This window comes from Uloborus diversus, chromosome 9 (assembly GCF_026930045.1).
Source record: "Uloborus diversus isolate 005 chromosome 9, Udiv.v.3.1, whole genome shotgun sequence".
Classification (NCBI taxonomy): domain Eukaryota; kingdom Metazoa; phylum Arthropoda; class Arachnida; order Araneae; family Uloboridae; genus Uloborus; species Uloborus diversus.
In genome coordinates, this window is record NC_072739.1 from 17,127,365 (window position 1) to 17,147,036 (window position 19,672).

Genomic DNA, 19,672 nt, shown 5'->3' on the forward strand with positions numbered 1-19,672 from the left:
GATTGCGTTCAGCCTTGTAACGACAAAGCCTTTCCCTGCATGTTATACATTACCAAAACACATTATCAAATTATCATGCCGTGGCGCGAGTATCATTGTTGAAACACGCTGGTTACTCGATCATCGGCTATTATTTATATGAGGATGTCAAGGATTCTGACCTTTTGCATAACTTTGTAGAAACCCAGGAGAAGAAGAGCGCAGCGTGGGCTTTCACTCTTGGACTCATCTACCTCATCATAAGTGTGGAATGTGAGGATACTGGCAGTAAGAGAGCCTACAGCGACAGCTCAATCGGTGCATACTTCAGCGAAGTAAGTAACGTCGTCTTAACTTGACCGATTCCCAAATTACATAAAATTTGTCGTCAAAGTGTATGCCATTTGCGACACACTGCTATTTTGTTTTTTCAGTTTTCGTTAAATGATGCAGGATATAGAATGCAGCGAAGAAATGCGAAAGCAGTCAAAACGCAAGACGCACAGGTCACGTTCTTCATCACGACCAACTGGATAAAATGTCGGATGCGCGTAGTGAATTAATGAAATGTTTTCTTTTTCTGAACTATGGAAAGAATAATAGAGAAAACCGTTTTTTAGGTGTGTAGAAAACTAATTGCTAAAAAAAGGACGAGTTTTTCTTAGTATCTGCAACATTTGTATTTCCTTTAATGCAGTGTTTACTTTTTTGCTTCTGCAATACAAATGCACATTTTAGTGTTTTTCTCCTTTCGTACAAAAACACTAAAAATGGTAAATGTAAGATTTCAGCGAGTGTTAGCAGAAGGTCCCGGGTTCGATGCCTCTGGGGGTGCTGGACCAAGGATTGCTCTACTTCTGGCCTGGATCTAAAATCAGAGCTGCTTTCAGGGTCCCATCCAACTGGTTATAGCACAAAAACGGTAGGTTCGGGGGACCCTGGAGTGAAAAGTTAAAAGTGTTAGCAAATATCAGAAAAGCAATGATTTTCAAGATATAAAAAAATTGGTATTTATTACACACTCTGAAAAGTGAGTAATACGCTTATACTTCCTTTCCATTCTAAGAAACTTATTGCCACCATTATTAGTACCGTTGTAGCCCTATCTGTTTAAAAAGTCTAACCAGTTCGATGAAAGTGATTCCGAATCGAATCCTTGAACGCAACTACCTTTGATGAATGAACGCAGCAACCTTTGAACTTTTGCACCAAACGTGATGATATTTCTGCGTAAATTATAATAATGCGCTATACGAGACGGTAGAGCCCCTTGAAACGGAGAGGTTGTCTTCGCCGACATTTTGATTCCAAGACAAAGTTAGATCCAACCTCATTTCTAGTATTTATAAATACGTTATAATATTCGCTGGTTGCTATGTCGTAAAACGATTAATGGTAAGTTGGGTAAAATGTCACTTAAGGTGAATCTATAAAGATAACTTAGTTCACAAATTCAACAATAAATGTATCGGGAAATGTTTACTGTAACAAACCTCATTTTCACACCTTATTTGTTTTTTACTTGTATTAATAAAATCGTATTCATCTGCAGAATAAAATAACCAAACATCAAACAGGCAACGCATCTAAACCTTGGACACCAGTTTTCTACAATGAGGCTTTTGTAAAAATACAATTTTTTTCGCCCCTCAATTTTCAAACCAAAATGTTGGATAAGTCAGCTCCCCTTATATATACCGCCCCCCCTATACCGTCTTACGAAACGGTATAGCACGACAGTGGTTGCAAACTTCGAAGGGAGATAGAATACACCTAGAACGACCTTTGTTGTACGAAGAATGCATTTTGAACCCTGCAATGTTGTCTGATTCGAATTTTCATTCTATGACCGCTGTAGCATAACACTCTGTACTAGTGCCGCAGGTTGTGTGGGGTGGTTTAGGTGCAGAAACTCTCTAGAACAGTTGGTTTTAACACTTTCTGCCAACGCTAATACGGTAGTTTATGTACTGTAAAAGCACTAACTTTCACGAGGCCATTGCACGCAGTCGCGAAACTTGAAGCTTTGCGAAATTTTATTTCTTAAACTTTCTATTTTGCCCTTACGAAATTCGCGAAAATTCCGACGCGCGAAAATAAGTGCTTTTGCAGTGCTACATGTAGGGACTATTATGTCACCATCTCCCACACACACAAAAGGCAAACTGGCTGCGATAGTATAGTGCCCTTATATATCGCTCACTTCTTTCAAAAACGTTATAACTCAAAAAATCGCTATTTTGAGTTATTCTTTTTTTTTTTTTTTAACTGCCATGAATAAGTAGCATATCTCTGCAAGACCTGCATTTCTATAACTTAATATTTCACCTTTACATTGTAAAAAAAAAAATTCTGAAACGTTACTGATTATTTCCGTGCAACGTTGCGGGATTTCACGGGTTTTCACCACTACCCCGTAAAATCAAATATCTTTGCAAAAAAAAAATAATAATAAATAAATAAACTCCTGAATCGCTTCAAGTTGCAAGAACGCAAACTTCTCACAGGTGTAAAAAAAAAAAAAAAATAACTGAGTTTATTTATAAAGTGTATCGTCTTTATTTCGATGAAGACCCGCCTGGGTTGACTGAGCTCCCAATGAGAACCGATAAGCATCTAGATAAATGCAACTTTGCAAAGCAAGAATTGCAGTCAAAGTAGATTGGGCACATTACTTGCATTTTTGCCTTAGCGCTCGCTCTGGTTAAGGTAGCATTGATGCTTCTGGAGCTTTCTTAGTAGCTGTGGAAGGTTTTGACCACTTTCCTTTATTTCTTTCGGAAAGATTCAAAGCTCCTTTCAGGAAGGTTACTGAATTATAGCAGAAATCGTTCCTGGTTTTTGCAAGATATGTTACTAGCAGAAATTGGCACATCAGCTGCCCGTTAATTTCCAGCAACGTTCATGAATCGTTTTTACAAATGCTTTAGTTTCGCAAATGCTTTAGAGAGCAAAAGCATTTGCATTTTCAAGTATATTTTCGGAATGTTCTTTTCAAAAATCTCACATCTTGGGTTGTGTTTGATCCACTAGGCATGAAACATCTGTATCGTTTAGTGAAAGATAGTATCATTTAGTCGGAAAACAGTATTGCACACAAAAAAGTAGCACTTTCATCCTTATATCTTAATCAAGACGGCAATATTTGTATTAATGTCCGTATTGTAAGGAGAACAATTAGTTGCAATAATTGCTCTAAATTTCAAAGTGCAAATTTAAGATATTTCAAATAGTATCTTTAAAATTTAGTGTAAGAAAGTCATAAATAAAACGCTTTTTTTCAATACTTACACTTTTTTACGCTTCTTCTTCATGAAGAAACAAAAAATTTTCTTGAAAAAAAAAAAAAAAAACCTTATGCGTAAAAAAAGAGCTCAATCAGTGACTTGAAATATAGTTTTACTACATGATATCTTACTTTTAATTTTTAAAATCGCTTTCCTGAAAAATCACATTTTTTGTGATATGACATTGTTGAAAAGAGGGAGCGATATACAGGTCGTCCCGAAAATGACCGGTCACTTGAAAAATCAAGAAAAACTAAACGAGTAAAGATAGAAAGACGTGGTTCTTTGCAATAGGCTTAGGACAACAGTAAATTTTCATACATGCAAACATAAAAAAATTAGTTAAAATGTTCTTCAACAGATGGCGCTACAGGTAGTTTAAAAGGTATAAAAGAAAACGCAGTCTGTAAGATCGTTAAAATGACCGGAACATTTGAAAAATCAATAAAGACAGCGACAGAAATACACCGTTTCTTTGCAATATGCTTGAAAAAGCAGTAAGATTTTAGAGAGACACCTCTGAAGCCTCCTCTAAATACCTGCAGCGCCATCTATCGTCGAACATTGTAACTAATTTTTATGTTTGTATGCATGAAAATTTACTGTTGTCCTAAGCATATTGCAACAAACCGCATCTTTAACTGCGTGTAGTCTTATATCTCTCTCTTATTTATCTCTCTACCCGTTTAGTTCTTATATGTCTCTCTTATATCTCACTTCTCTCTCTCCATCTTTATATCTCTCTTGTCTCTCATTGTAGTCTTATATATCTGTCTACCCGTTTAGTTTTTATTGATTTTTAGAAGTGACCGGTCACTTTTGGGAGACCCTGAATGTACGTGTGTAGTAGTAGTAACAGAAAAAATATCTGTTACGTATTTTGTTGTTTCTTATATTTAAATTTGAGTGCATACTGTTCACGAAAGAAATTTTAGTTTTCAAATTAAAATTCAGGTCGTAAAGGTTTATCAACCTATAGTCGGTGCAAACCTAACCTGGGAGCACTGTGAAGGCTACGCCGCAGGTCCTAAATTACAGCATTGCGATTAGCCGGTTTACGCTTGCCCCAAATATAGTTTTTTTTTTCTTTTTCTTCCTCCCCTGAAATTGTGCTATGATAAAAATGGCCACCATTCTTATTATTTCTTCATTTTTTCTCAATTTAAAGAGGACATGCTGGTGGAATGAAGTCTGCAAACGAGAGTTCCAAGTTCGATTCCGGTGCAGGTGCCCTCGCTGGTCCTTCTGCAGGTCTCCGGGGAAGTACTACGATGCTTACTGTTCCATCACCAGAACCGGTTACATCTGGTTGCAGCAAGAGGCGGACCACGACGACTGATGATGCTCCACTCGACAATTTGTATTCGAGAACGTAGCACGAAGAACTTAGCTTCATGAATTTTTCATCTCCTATGATTAAAACCCTGCTCCATCAGTTGAATTATTTTCCGAGAGAAAAGCAACATTTGAGTTTTTATGACGATGTTACTTTATTTATTTACTAGCGGTACCCGCACGGCTTTGCCCGTAGTAGAAAATTAAAAGGTCATGTGGTTCGCCTGTATAATGGATGATGAATTTCTCGCCAATTCGCAAAATTCATTTGCTCGCCCATGGTATGGTCCCACGTTATGAAAATTTGGTAATTCACTCGTCCACGTTATGATAATTTGCTCGGTAAAATGTTCTTGAAATTGGAATAGAAAAAAAAACAAAATCGAATTTTCGAAAAATCGCTTCGAGGTGCACAACCCCCATGTTACAAACTAATTTTGTGCCAAATTTCATGAAAATCGGCCGAACGGTTTAGGCGCTATGCACGTCACAGAGCTCCAGACAGACACACTTTCAGCTTTATTATTAGTAGAGATTTGTTAGTACAATGAGTTTGATTTCATGGCGACAGTCTCATCTGAATAAGATTGCGTTTTTAAAGTTGCAATACATTTTCATTAATCTAAATTAAAACCGATTGAGAGCCATCAAAGATTTTGATCATCCTTTTCGTTAATCTAAATTAAAATCGATTGAGAGCCATCAAAGATTTTATATCATCCTTTCCGTTAATCTAAATTAAAATCGATTGAGAGTCATCAAAGATTTCAGATCATCCTTTTCATTAATCTAAATTGAAATCGATTTAGAGTCATCAAAGATTTTCGATCATCCAGTTTAATTTGAGTTGGGATAACTACACGTACACTGTAAAAAATAAATAAATAAAATAAAGTAAAAAAATAACAAAAAACTTTCCTGAAAAATAATCGGCAGCTATTGCGCCTAATTCTTTGCCAGTAACATATCTCGCCAAAAAACATGAAGCTTTTAAGCTAAAGTCTTTCTGAAAATAACCTGAAAGCTTTCTGAACCGTTCAAAAACCTTTCAAATAAAAGACAGTCACGCGTATGAAATAAATCAGGAAGGATTAAAGAACTTACATATATTTACAGAACTAGATTAGCATCATCCTGGTGTTCTAGGTTCTCCAAGAGCCTTTTAGCGAATGCGGCCAAAGCTAACACAAAATTGCAGGAGAATAAATAACGCCTTATTTGCCAGAAAGTCTTGGTGAACTACAGACCACAGTCAATACACTCTCATTTAGAACTCAATCAATCTAGAAGAATCGTAGTCGAGATGCTGAGACTAAAGTAGAAGAAAAAAAAAAAACGTAAAAAAAGCACAAATTTGCCAATTACAGCAGACACGTGTTTCGGCGTTACAGGGAACGCATTTTTCAATGCAAAGTCTTTTCATCCATAAGCTCATTACTTTTTGCATTGAAAAAGGCGTTCCCTGTAACGCCGAAACACGTGTCTGCTGTAATTGGCAAATTTGTGCTTTTTTTTAACGTTGTTTTTCTAACTTTACTGTACAGCACAAAGGTTATTTTTTTTTTATCTTATGCTGAGACTATTTTGATACTGGTAACTAGAAATATTTTCCACACCAGTTAAAATCTTCATTCGTGCAAATTGTAGCGATTCAGGTAGGTTTTGGCAAAAAAGCTTGATTTTCACAGGGAACTGGCGCTGTCTGGAACGTTGTCTAGGTATGTGGGATAATTTAACGAACATCCGGATTAAATACTGAACAAGAAACCACTGTGGGATCGCTTGGCGAATCTAGGTAGATTTGGCTTTTTGAAGCATTGCGATTGGTTGGAACTGAGAACGAACAATTCGGAGCAATGGAGTTTTGTGAGAAATACAACAAAAATCTTGATTAATTATCGAGAAAATCTAGGGGCGATTTTGGAATCTACATAGGTTTAGATTAATAATAACAAATTCCCAATAATTCGGACTTAAGATGGATGATATCGACAATTTGAGACAGAGGGCCATCCCAACTGACCAAATTCCGTATTGGGCGGGAAATCCGAAACAATATGTGCATTTGGGAGGCAAAGGTATAATATCAAAAGGAAAACTGATCCAGATTAATATAAATCTGAAAAGAGAGCTGTGGGAAATGCAGGGCGAAAATGTATATATAGAGAAATCAGAAGAAGTAGAGGTTGTTAGAAAGGTCAACACATAGGGGCGGACTGGATCCCCGCAAGAGGTCGTCAACCTTGGCCTCTAAAGGGCGGGGAAAAAACGGTGCATAAAAAAGGGCAAAAAAAAAACTGCAATTAAAAAAAAAGAAAGATTGAAAGAAAAGAAAAGAAAAAGAAATAAATAAAGAAAAGAAAAGAGAAAGAAAGAAGGAAAAGAAATGAAAAAAAAAATAAATCGAAGGGAAGTCGCACAGGTTTGTGAGCGAAAAAAAAAGGAAATTACACCGAAATATTAAAAAAATAAATTACTTTGAAAAAAAACTTTTTTTTAATAAAAAAAGGTGTTCCGACTTGAGGGCGCATCGGTCCGCGGGCCGTGCCCCTGTCAACACATCCTAGTGATGCAAACGCGATTGGGGGAATTACGCATTCGAGCCTCAGAGACTACTGTAGTGATTCTCAACCGGTGGTTCGACAGACCGATACCGGTCCGCAGAAAAATTTGACCGGTCTTTACAGATTTTCACTTGTCCACGTAAAAAAATATTCTTTAAGAAAAAAAAAGAGAGAAAGAAAACACTTTCATCAATCACATACAGGGTGTCCTGAAAAAGACTGACTGTTTTCAAAAATTTATAACAGGAAAACGGTAAATGATTAAAAAAAAAAATTCTTACAGAAAATTTATGTGGTGAGCCGTAATATTTATACCCGAGTTCCAAATTTTAGTTGAAAATTTTTCCAATAGATGGCGCTGCAGATAGTAACCCCGTAAATAAAAAAATGACACCATAATTTTTCGAAAATAATGAACGAAATAACAAAACAATATTTTCAAACAATCGTCGGCTGTAATTCCATGTCGCAATCGGAGGAAATATCGGTGAATTTTATTTATTTATTTATATATTTTTTGACTTACGGGCTTTCTATGTGCAGCGCCATCTATTAAAACATTTTTGAAGTAAAATTTGGAACTCTGAGGGAAAAAATTTAGCGTCCACCACATAAATTTTCTGCTAGAATTCATTTTTTATCATTAACCGTTCTCCTGTTATAAAATTTTGAAAACAGTCAGTGTTTTTCAGGACACCCTGTTATAATTTCATACATTTTTTACACGAGTTTTGAGATTATTTTTAGAAGTTTCTTTTATTTTATTTTTTTTGCAATGCTTATTATACTTATGCATAATTATATTGCGATAATTACTTATATTATTCATAACATTCAAATATTTTTGTAACAGTTCTTAATTAATAAGTAAAGTTTTTTATATGTATTTATTAATTCCTTTGTTATTATTATTATTTTGTAAAAATGGAAAAACCTCTGAGCCGTTCGCAGAAATTTTTCGCAAATGTTTAACGTTCCACAAGAATAAAACTATTTTCCTCCAAAAATGGTGGGAGGAGGGGAGGAAAACATCGCTGGTTCGTAAAGAAACGTGTTTTTAACTGTTCGCAAATGTAAGATGAATAAGAAAAAAAAAAGAAAGAAAACACATGACAGAAGTATTTTTTAAATGCTCTTGCCGGTCCGCGGGTCAAAATACAGGGTGTCCTGAGAAAGACTGGCTGTCTTCAAAAATTTATAACAAGAGAACGGTTAATGATAAAAAGCAAATTCTTGCAGAAAATTCATGTGGCTAAATTCCCCCCCCCCCTCAGAGTTCCAAATTTTAGTTCAAAAATGTTTCAATAGATGACGCTGCGCATAGTAAGCCTGTAAGTCAAAAAAGAAGAATTGAAATTCACTGATTTTTCCTACGATTGCGACATGTGATTACAACCGACGGTTGTTTGAAAATATTGTTCCTTTTATTTCATTTATAATTTTTGAAAAATTATGATATAATTTTCATTTTTTTTAAATTTACGGGCTTACTATCTGCAGCGCCATCTATTGGAAAAATTTTCAACTAAAATTTCTCAGGTGGAAAACATTTACGACCCACCACATTAATTTTCTGCATGAATTATTATTTTTTTATTATTTACCGTTTTCCTGTTATAAATTTTTGAAAACAGTCAGTCTTTTCCAGGACACCCTGTAGGTTGAGAAACGCTGGACTACTGCAACCGCAGAATTCTGTTTTACTCTATATTTGCTCATCCGCTTTCACGTACAGGCGCAGAACAAATAACTTCATTTGTGAAATCAGCATAGAGTTGAAACTAAATTTTTATTAATATGCCTCAGCACATTTTGGAAACTGGGATACACTCCTTGGTTAAAATACACTATTTCGACTGAATGTGAATTTATTTCGGTTACAGAATGAACCAAAGAGAACTGACACATTTTTTTAAATTTCATTTAAAGCACCTGGAAGAGTTGAATTTTCCTCAACATTGCAAAAAGCAAAGGGTTTTATTTTCAAATTCACGGAGAAAGTTGCCAACAAATCAAAATTTTAAGTGTTTTTTTTTTTACTTTTCATTTTTTTATTTTTTATTATCTGTTTTTTCACAACTAACCAAAATAAAAAATAAATAAATAAATAAGACGAATGACATGAAAAAAAATAAATACATAACGCAAAAAAAAGGTAATTAACTTTGGTCGAATTAACCCAATCCAGTATGATGTTAAATTGTTGAATGTTGCTTCTCAATTGAAATTACTCTCACGAAAGTAGCACAAGGAAAGAAGAAAACATTATCCCTATAGCTACGCATTGAAGTGACATTCATCCAGGGTTGGCGATAACTTGGCGATTGCTTTGACAACTGTCATTGGTTGATTGGATTTTTTAAAGAGAGAGAGAGAGAGAGTGATAGACCTTTAACTTTATATAAACACTATGTTATAAAGAGCAAAATGCTAGTTTTGTAGTTACGAGTTCACCTTTTGTCATTTCCAAATATTGTTCTTCGAAGATCGTATCTTTATAGAAATGTACATAAGAAACGCAAGGACAGAACGGTTAAATTTGAAATTTAACGTACAGTCTTCCAGTTGTTATGATTTCTTGGTGACAGCATTTAATTCCTGTATGCAAGTAGTTTATGTAAGTAAAGAGCATGTTATTAGATGTAAACTTGGTACTTGAATTAAAAATAAAATGTTATGTTGGATTTAGAAAAAAAAAAAAATAATTATGCTAAGAAACTACATAGCACTTTTTTGGAGAAATCAAAATCGATGAAAACAGTGTTAACTAAGGAAAACATCAGCAATTAATGACATGCACATACAGTATCCCCACTGAAGTTCCTTGTCACCCTCTTAATTTCGGAACGACTGCTGCTATCTTTATGAACGTGATGTATCTTTATGAACGTATGTGAGTGCTACCATGTTTTCGTCGGCCGTCCCTCCCGTCAATCCCGAGTTTTTCCACCCGAAACAGGTTTTCTTTGCTGGTTGCCGTGACAGCAAGTCATCTTGGATCAGAAGAACCTTGATATCTGACGGCCGTCAAAAGTAGGACAGCATTTCATTGGTTCCCGCCAAGCAGGGCACTTTTCTCTCTGGCGGGTGATTTCAGCTACGTGATTGATGTGCAGCGACCGTATGTGAATGCTACTCTGTTTTCGTCGGCAGTCCGTCACGTCAAAAAACAGGATGGACGGGACGGTCGGCCGATAAGTGAACTGCCCTTAAATCGAATAAGAGCTACCGAATGAGGCCGCTCACAGCGCCACTAGGCGGAAGACAGCGGAGTAAGCTTTCGTATCTTGAAAACGCAACGAGATAGGGAAAAAAAGTTAATTACAAAGTTGTGGAGCGTTATCGATTAAGTACGAAAAAACACCTTTTTGAAAAGGATGTGAAAAGTTGAACGGTTAAAACGTGTACTTGGTTTCCGTGATTTCACGTAAACGCCCCGGATTCACGTTCCTGTGACATCACAAAATTTGGAAGGAATGACATACAATAATCTTCCGGGTTAAACATGACACCTAAATGTCAAACAAAGGTAATCTGTAACAGCTTGGTATTTGTTTTTTCTATCTCAGATCATTTTCTCACGTCTCAGTGTTGGAATTAACGAAAAACAAATCCGCGTTTTATCGTTCTACTTTTGCATTGATGTTCACAAGGTGTCGTTTTGTTCAATCGATGATGCTTTACTATTTTGTAAATCACTTTTTTTACCCTATACCAATCCGTATTCGAGATAGAAATTCTAACTCCGCAATTTTCCTCCAGGTGGCGTGGTGAGCGGTTTCTTTCTGTAGCGCATATCCGATTTACTCCTTCGAGATGCCACTTTTATAGAGATAGCAGCAGCCGTTCCGAAATTAAGAGGGTGACAAGGGACTTTAGTGGGCACAACGTCTTTAGAGGTGAAAGGAAAAACCTTGTTTAGCTGCAAAAAGCTTCTCAATTGGATCTCAGCTTTTGGAAGAAAGAACGACATATAATTTTCATAGTCCTTAACCCTCTCCCCTTGCCATACCCTTCCCTTAACATTTAGTAATATATATTCAACTAAAGGGTGTCCTGAAACAGACTGACTGTTTTTAAAAAATTATAACAGGAAAACGGTTAATGATAAAAATTAATTCTTGTAGAAAAATCATGTGGTGGGCAGTAAATCCCCCCCCCCCCCACACACAGAGTTCCAAATTTTGTTCAAAATTTTTTCAATAGATGGCGCAGCAGATGGTAAGCTTGTAAGACTAAAACGAAGAATTGAAATTCACAGATTTTTCCTTCGATTGTGACATGTGATTACAGTCGATGCTCAACATTTTGAAAAAAATGTTACGTAATTTTGTTCATTAAAAACTTTTTCGAAAAAGTATGATGTAATGTTCAATCTCTCTGTGATTTACAGGCTTACTATCTGCAGCGCCATCTATTGGAAAAACTTTGAACTAAAATTTGCTACTTTGGAGGGGGAAAAATTTACGGCTCGCCACATGAATTTTCTGCAAGAATTACATTTTCATCATAAACCGTTTTTCTGATGATTCTGGACGTAAAACGTTTTAAGATTAATATTTCTGTCTTTAATCGCCCATCGTGATCAGTGCCATTTGGTAAACGGGTTTAATGACGTCGATCCAAAGTCGTTATGGGTGAGCGGAAAGTATTCGGCAAGGGTTTTAAAAGGTTTCTCGAATGACCAGTAATGCTTTTTTAACACTAGAGTTACGAAAGGGGTCCTTCTGACCCCAAGCGAACTTATTTCGCTAACTGCTTCTCTGAATTTTCATAAAAGCACAATCCTTCCTTGACTTTTCCAAAGTCATCGTGCTGTGAAATAATACAAGTTTTTCAAGATTTTTTTTAAAGCCCAAACTTTAGGGTTATATCCAGGGTGATCACTGATCAGCGAATAAGCCCTGATTTCAAAATTAAATATCTCTACAACAAAGATCGATAGAATTATGCGGTAAACTGTACGTTCATTAGCAAAACTGTAAAAATGGTGCACAATAGTTTAGAAAACTTAGTTACGAAAATCGTCAACAGATGGCACTCTGCGCTGAAAACTTTTTCTTTGAAAGGAATCTGAAAAGAACCAAATAAAGTGTGTGTGTGTGTGAAGCTGTTTTTGCAATCAGAATACAATTTTTTCAAAGTGTTCACTGTTCGAAGCAATAACGTGGCGTAAACGAGCAATAAAATTCGACGAGACATTTTACAATGTCTCAACGGAAATGGAATCACATGTAACACCAATCAACGATTCAAGCTTATCTAGAGAAGCGGGATTGTTTCCACATACATCATCTTTAAATGCGCCCCACAGAAAAAAGTCACAAGGAGTCAGATTAGGAGAACATGGTGGCCGATCTGTACCTGTGTCAGTAAGACCAGTCGATGCCTGGCCAAGCTTCCAACGCTAGCTGATTGCTGACATATTGATTCAAAAGTTTAACGTAACGTTCAGTAGAACATTGAATCGGTTTTGAAAGCTGCGACGTGTTGTCGTAGGACGACGTTGTAATCGGTGGAACTCCAGTTCCAGAAAAAAAAAAAGAAAAAAGAAAAAAAAAAAACACGTTCTTCAATGAAATACATTATTTCACTTCTTAGCTAGCCTCTTTTCATCATCCAACAGTCGTACTTATCGCTCTATACTTCGAATCACATTATAAAGGCTATGGATAGGCCATTGTGATTACAGCGTCATGTGTGGACTATAGAAAACATCCCTGCCTGACTTTTAGAGTATTTTACGGGGCAGTTCATTCTCAATGCTAGGAGTAAACTGTTTCTAATTATGAAACTAAAACGAGGGTAATAAGAAATGACTCAAGCAGATAAATTTAAAAATTTTACTTCTTCTTCTTCTTCTTTTTCGGCACTACAGCCTAAGGCAGACCAAGACCGTCTCAATCAGTTTCCTCCATCCCGCCCTGTCTAGAGTCCCTTCTAGCCCTGTCTGAAACAGATTTCCTCCATCCACTGAGGCCAACAGTTTTTATGTCTTTTTCGGCACAGTCGAGCCATCTGGTTGATGGGCTCTTGCGCGCAACATCTGGAACTGTGAAGGTGACTTTATGGGTTGGGTCACTACTACCTAGTCTAAAGAGGTGCCCCAGCCATCTGATGCGATTGGCTTTAATAAAGTGGACAATATCTGGCTGTTTATAGAATTTTTTATGTATCTCAAAGTTATAGAGAGTGCGCCATCTGTTGTTTTCCTGGACAGCACCAAAAATTCTTTTCAAAATTTTCCTTTCAAAAACCATCAACGATAAATTGCAAAATAAGATAATTGCTGCCGAAAGAAGGCATAAAGATGAATATAATTTCCTCATGGGAAAAATTAACGAAAATAAATTCTCAGAAGTTGAAAAACTTAAAAATACAATTGATTTACTCAAATTGCAAATAGATAAACCCCCTGAAGAAAAACGGGTAAAATCCCTAAATATTAACTACAAACCGCAGGAAAATTCCGAAGTAAAAAATTCTACCAACGGCAGTAAAAAGAAGAAAAATAAAAAACAAAAAGCACAAAAAGCAAAGGAAACGGTCTTGAATACCGAAATCAATAAAAATGAAGAAACTGGGATTTCAAATATCAAAAATGAAGAAAAAGTTCATTAACCAGTTTTAACTGAACAAAATAATTCAAATGACAAAATCACCCAAATTAACGACATCCCCGGGGACCAAAACCTTTTGGAAGGGGAAAAATCAAAAGCTGATTCTGATGATAATGAATAATGCATAACAAATAATGACAAGATTGAACTTGATTCTAATACATCTGAAAATGTAAATTCTGGTAGTGAAACAAGCTCACTCCAGGGTTTTGAAAAATCAAAAAGGACACAAATCCCGCCCATTTGGGTTGACGATATAAAAAACACTGAAGGAAAACTAAAAATGTTCTCAAACGCTGTTAATGAAACCATTACTGGGAAAATTAAAAATGATAAACTATTATGCTATGCACCTAATATTGAAGCATACCATAAACTTAAAAATTTTCTCACAGAAAACAAAATGTCACACCACGCCGTAAGATTAAAAACTGAAAAAATCATGAAAGTTATCCTACGAGGCCTCCCAATTAACGCCGACCTTGACTGGATAAAAGAAAAACTTGAAGATAAAAATTTCTCAATCTTACACCTATCACAACTACATAAAGGACCAGAAAAGCGAAAACTGCCACTGTTCCTAATTCACCTAAATGAAAATAGCTCAAATAAAAATATTTGGGATATTTAAAATTTGGGAGAAATTCCAATCTCCACAGAAAAATTGAACACAATTAACAATGTCAAACAATGCTGGAACTGCCAGCAATATAATCACTCTTCATTCGGATGTAACCGTCCCCCAGTTTGCTTGGTATGCGCTGGGGAACATAAAACATCACATTGCAGTAAAAACAAATCACAAATAACCCCCAAATGCATTAACTGTGGTGCACAACACACTGCAAATTATTCAAATTGTCCAGCTAGACTGTTAATCATTGAAAAGATTAGATTTAAGAAAAACCAAAGAAATAAAAATGAAAACACTATTCCCAGGACTTTAGAAATTTCTCAAACTGAAAACACTAATAAAGTCCCAAATATTCCAGAAAATCCTCTTCTCCAAACGCTAACTACCACTATCAAAACAATAATACAAGAACTTGGAAAAATGAATAACACTCCAAGTTCTAATATCACTGAAACACTACCATACTAAATTTTACTATGGTAACTCGACCTTTCTCTATAATTACCAGTAGTAATAAATAAATCATTAATTACCGATTTTTCAATTAAAAATCAAAAAATTTAAAAATTAACAGCAATTCCCTGAAAAGAGGCCAACCGGCTTTGCAGCCAGCCAATGAGAGCGCTCCCCTGTTCATTGCATTCTCCCAATCAGAGAACTTGAATTTTGTACTAATGAGATGCATCATATTTCGAAATTATTTAAATTTTTTATTTAAATATTAAATTATCCCAATAGTTAAACATTTAAAAACAAATAAAACTTCTTCTGAAGCAATTCACTAGATGGCGCAAGCTTAACTTGTGACCGTGAAGATACAGTTTTAAAGTTTCTTAACTTTAAATCGACTTAACTGTAATTGTAAAAATGAGACAAGATAAAGGGACCCGAAATCCCACGATCTATCCCCCATTCGAAGAATATATCTATCTTCTGCTTTAGTTAAAGCCCAACACTCATTTCCATAAGTTAGGACTGGTCTTAAAAGGGTCTCGTATATGTTTATTTATTTATTTTGGTAAAAAAGTTTACTAGCATTAATGCTGACAAAACCAAATATATGGAAATGAACCATAAATCATTTGATTCTACCCCATTCTTTGTTAATGGCTACTCATTGGAATCCGTTGAAGAGTTTAAATATCTTGGAAGTGTCATCACTAGAAACAATGATATTAGCATTGAAATCAATTGCCGCCTGGCTATGGCAAACTGCTACTTTGGTTTGAAAAGCCAATTAAAAAGTAAAAAAGTAAAAATTTTACTTCTTGCATGTTAATATCTACAAATTATTTTGTAAGAAGAAACACTTTGAACGAGGAATAAAAATTGGAACAATTTTCATTTGCAAGGAAGTCTTTTTTGGTTTTAATCTTGTTGTAAAAATCTTCACAAGCTCTTATCCGCGGTACTAATTTTTAAGTCATTGTCACAAATGACAAAGTAATTATCCTTCCTAGTAAATTATTTTTAGATTTTTTGGTCATCTGTAATCAAATTTATCTTTTTAAGGGACATAAAGTAAACCGGCCGAGACACCGGGATTTTGTCTGACAACCGAAGCTGTTCCGGTCAAACCGGTACGTCTGGCAAGCCTAGGAACAGAGTTATTCATTTATAATTTTTATATAACATTTCTCTATTAGCCTACCTATTTCTTTAAACTGGAAAAAGGATTATTTTTTCATACATTTGAACAGGGAATGAAAATTAACAAACTTGCTTCCAGCATATAATACGATGCAATAATTCAGAAAAATGTATGTAATGTGATTCGCAAAGGGATGTTTATCTTATGTTTTACACAGACGAGAAACATGAGTTTCTATCTGCACTTGAATAATGATTTGCTTTTATTTAATTCTATAAAAGCTAACGATGCAGGTCTCTTAATAAATACAACAAGCCGTTAAAAAAAACTGGTAGAAAATTGTCACCTATAATTCAGTGGCCAGTTCTAAAGCGGGATCACTAGAATATGAAATCTGCCACTTTATAAAACCAAATCTGGAGGAACAGAATCATTACTACATCAACACATGTTAGAATCATCCCTTAATAAAATCAACCGCTCCGTTTTATAAATTCGAAGTTTCGGAAGAGCATATCTTAAAAACGGAAAGAAGAAAAAAAATTCGCTCTTCTTTTTCCTTCTTGCCTGAATAGCACCTAAACTGTGTGTGTGTGTGTTTGTGTGTGTGTTTTTTTTCAAGATTTGAAAGCAGTGTAACACTTATATAACAAATTTCTCATAAACACACGTTACATATTTACACATCTCTGATGAAGATAGTGGAAAGGATGAGGCTTGAGAACTCTCCCCCGGGGTTTTCTTTCAAAATCAAAATTACAAAAACACCCTGCTAGCCTACCTTTGGCAATGTAAAATGAAGGGATAAATTTCCGGGATTTATAACTCCATTCACTTTCTTTGCTATGTCCTCAGCTTTCTTTTACCCGACTACTGCCGAGCCAAAAGGAATGCACGAAATACATCGCCAGCTCAGTCATTTCCAGCCGAGGACTGCAGTTTCGTGCTTATTAGCACTTTTCAGCCCGGCATAGGAAAGTGACTAAACTGGAGATGGAAAACTTCTTAAGGAAGCCAAGAGTGCGAAACAAACTGGTAGCTAATATAGAATTATGATTTTAACAGTGTATGACCACGGTTGACCACCGTACTGTTTGACCACGGATTGTATGGAATTGGCAAACATCTAGTTAAGGCGACTCCATCTGAATGAGGGGAAAAATAAAAATTTTATGCGCGCATTTTGCTTATTTGAATGAGACTCTGCTTAATTTGAAGGCTATCATACATCTGCAAAATCTGACATCCTTCCATTTCCGCGTGTAAACCGGATGTTTGCCTTTCCATGCAATCCGTGGTTAGACAGTATGTTTGAAATACATGAAATACACCGCTAGCTCAGTCATTCCAGCCGAGGACTGCAGTTTCGTGCTTATTAGCACTCATCAGCCCGGCATAGGAGTGACTGAGCTGGAGGTGGAAAACCTCTTAAGGAAGCCAAAAGTGCCAAACTGGTAGCTAATACAGTCAGACCTCGATATAGTTAAGGTCACTCCACGGGACTTCACAAAACTGACCTTATAAGCGGGGTGACCTTATAACCGATTCATATATGTATTTATTGATAAATAAGGATGTATTTAGAAGGATGTATACATTAATTCTTTTCAAAATTTAATACGTCCAAAAACATCTGTTAATTAAATTATAACAGTTGAATCGATTTGAACCAACTGAAATTTTTGGAATTAATAAGAAATTTTGAATGCAGTCAATTTCTTTAGTTTAAGTACAATGGTTTCTAAGTATCTTAGGAAAAATTTCTTCGGCTTCTAATGACAGGTAAAAAATTGGTATATGTACATGCTGAGTGCTCACGTTACTTTGCTTCATATTTTAGTATCACCTTCGTAACACTCACTTTCTGCTGTTAATTTACTATGTTAATAGGAAAAATGACTTCACTTTTTAAGGATCGTACATCGCGGGAAATTCTTGGAAGTGAATCGATAAGGCAATGAAATCATTTAAAAAAGTTAGACAAAAGTGACCTTATAAGCGATTAATGTATTATGGCCTGACCATATATCCGATAATACATAACATAGAATTCCTATTCAGCTAGCCGGGACTTTCGAAAAGTGACCTTATATGAGAGGTGACCTTCTAAGCGGGTGACCATATATCAAGGTCTAACTGTATAGAATTAACACAGACCAGACGACGAGTGACCGAAGCAATGGTTCGATTCAACTCGAAGATTGAAGGCAAGACATGGCCGCATTTCCCGGCCAAAAGATTTCAAAAGCTTAAATATTGCTATTTTATTAATAACAAGCAGGTTGATATGGGAAGTTGAAGATACCCATACTAAAAGATTAAAATGGTGTTCAAAGCTGTTTTATTAATTTAAAAATAATTGTTTTTATACCCGTACTTAACATGACTTATTAAAGCTATAAAATCATTTTTTAGGTAGATGGTTTTAGATACTTTTATTAATCTTTATATATAAAAATCTTCTGTGCAGACGTTTGTCACCATAAAGCTTTTTAACGGCAGGACCGATTTTAATCAAATTTTTTGTGCGTAATTGAGTTGTGGCGAATATGGTTTAGAAGAGCAATGGATCGAATCAGAAACGTTTTTGTTAATTAATTAATCAATTTAAACATTGGATGATTATATCTCCCAAATGTTTAATACTTATTTTAACCTATTGTTGAGCGAGAACTGAAATAAATATTTAACCCGTTGCCGAAGGACAATAAGAAAGCTAGTTCTGGTTTTTGCATTGAAATTTTCTACTGTGACATTTCAGTTGAGACCAGACAAAACGTAGAGAGAGTGAAGCCATCATTTCTCTTGAAAGCAACGATTTTAGGTCCCATGATATACTATTTTAAAGTTAAGTACTGGAAGAAATCTAGTTTCTTTCACTAACCAAATGATCAGAAAGTACCGTACCTAGCAACATTAGTTTCTCATCTCAAATCCATCAGAGTTTTTGGACAAATGGCAAGGATTATCAAACTAATCAGTACATTATTAAAGGAAAATACGGCAGAATTCAGACGAAACAAATTTTATTTTAGTCCAGATAAATTACAACAAAAGATCAGTGCACTAGATGATTTTTATCCTTGGCGGAAGGATTTAATTAGGAAATATATGAAGGCCATTCAAGTACGCAAGGAAAGATAGTATGTGAGACAAATTCCCAGCAAGAGAGTGGTATATAAAAGTTTTCGTTCAAAAGATCGGACCGCTAATCGGTTGGAGTTCGCTTCGCTAACTGATCGGTTGGATTGCAGTAACGTTTTGACTTGGCGACTTTTGCCATAAACAATAGAGTTGCGGGATTATTTGTTTGCATTTTAAAGCTACTGTTAGTGTAATTTATTGTAATTCTGTTTATTTAGCGAAATATTTCAAATTGCAAAGAATTGTTTTCGGTTCTTAAGGAGTGTTTAGTCATGTTAGTTGAAGAATGTTCATTTTACATTGGGAGGGGGGGAGGGTGAGTGGTTTTCTCAAACAAATCATACAATCTATGATGAAGATATTTCAAGTACGCGAGAAAGAATTGTTTATAAAACAACTGCTAAGTGGGCATTAGATAAATCAAGTTGTAAAAAATATACGCATTCTGACACCAAGCAGCTTAAAACATTTCCTTTTAACTTATTTTTTTTCAAGAAAAGGATGCAAACACTTGATAG

The 19,672-nt window shown here is 35.4% G+C and overlaps 1 protein-coding gene across 1 annotated transcript in view; it reads left to right on the forward strand.

The window, feature by feature from the left end:
- The window catches only part of LOC129230611 (uncharacterized), a 47,336-nt gene extending 42,502 nt beyond the window's left edge, over positions 1–4,834 (forward strand). The window contains exons 2-3 of the mRNA XM_054865027.1: positions 181–314; positions 4,435–4,834. Of these exons, the coding sequence (XP_054721002.1) occupies positions 181–314; positions 4,435–4,605 (305 nt within the window). The 3' untranslated portion in view covers positions 4,606–4,834. The remainder of the gene's footprint in view (positions 1–180; positions 315–4,434) is intronic.
- Positions 4,835–19,672: the final 14,838 nt, after the last annotated feature.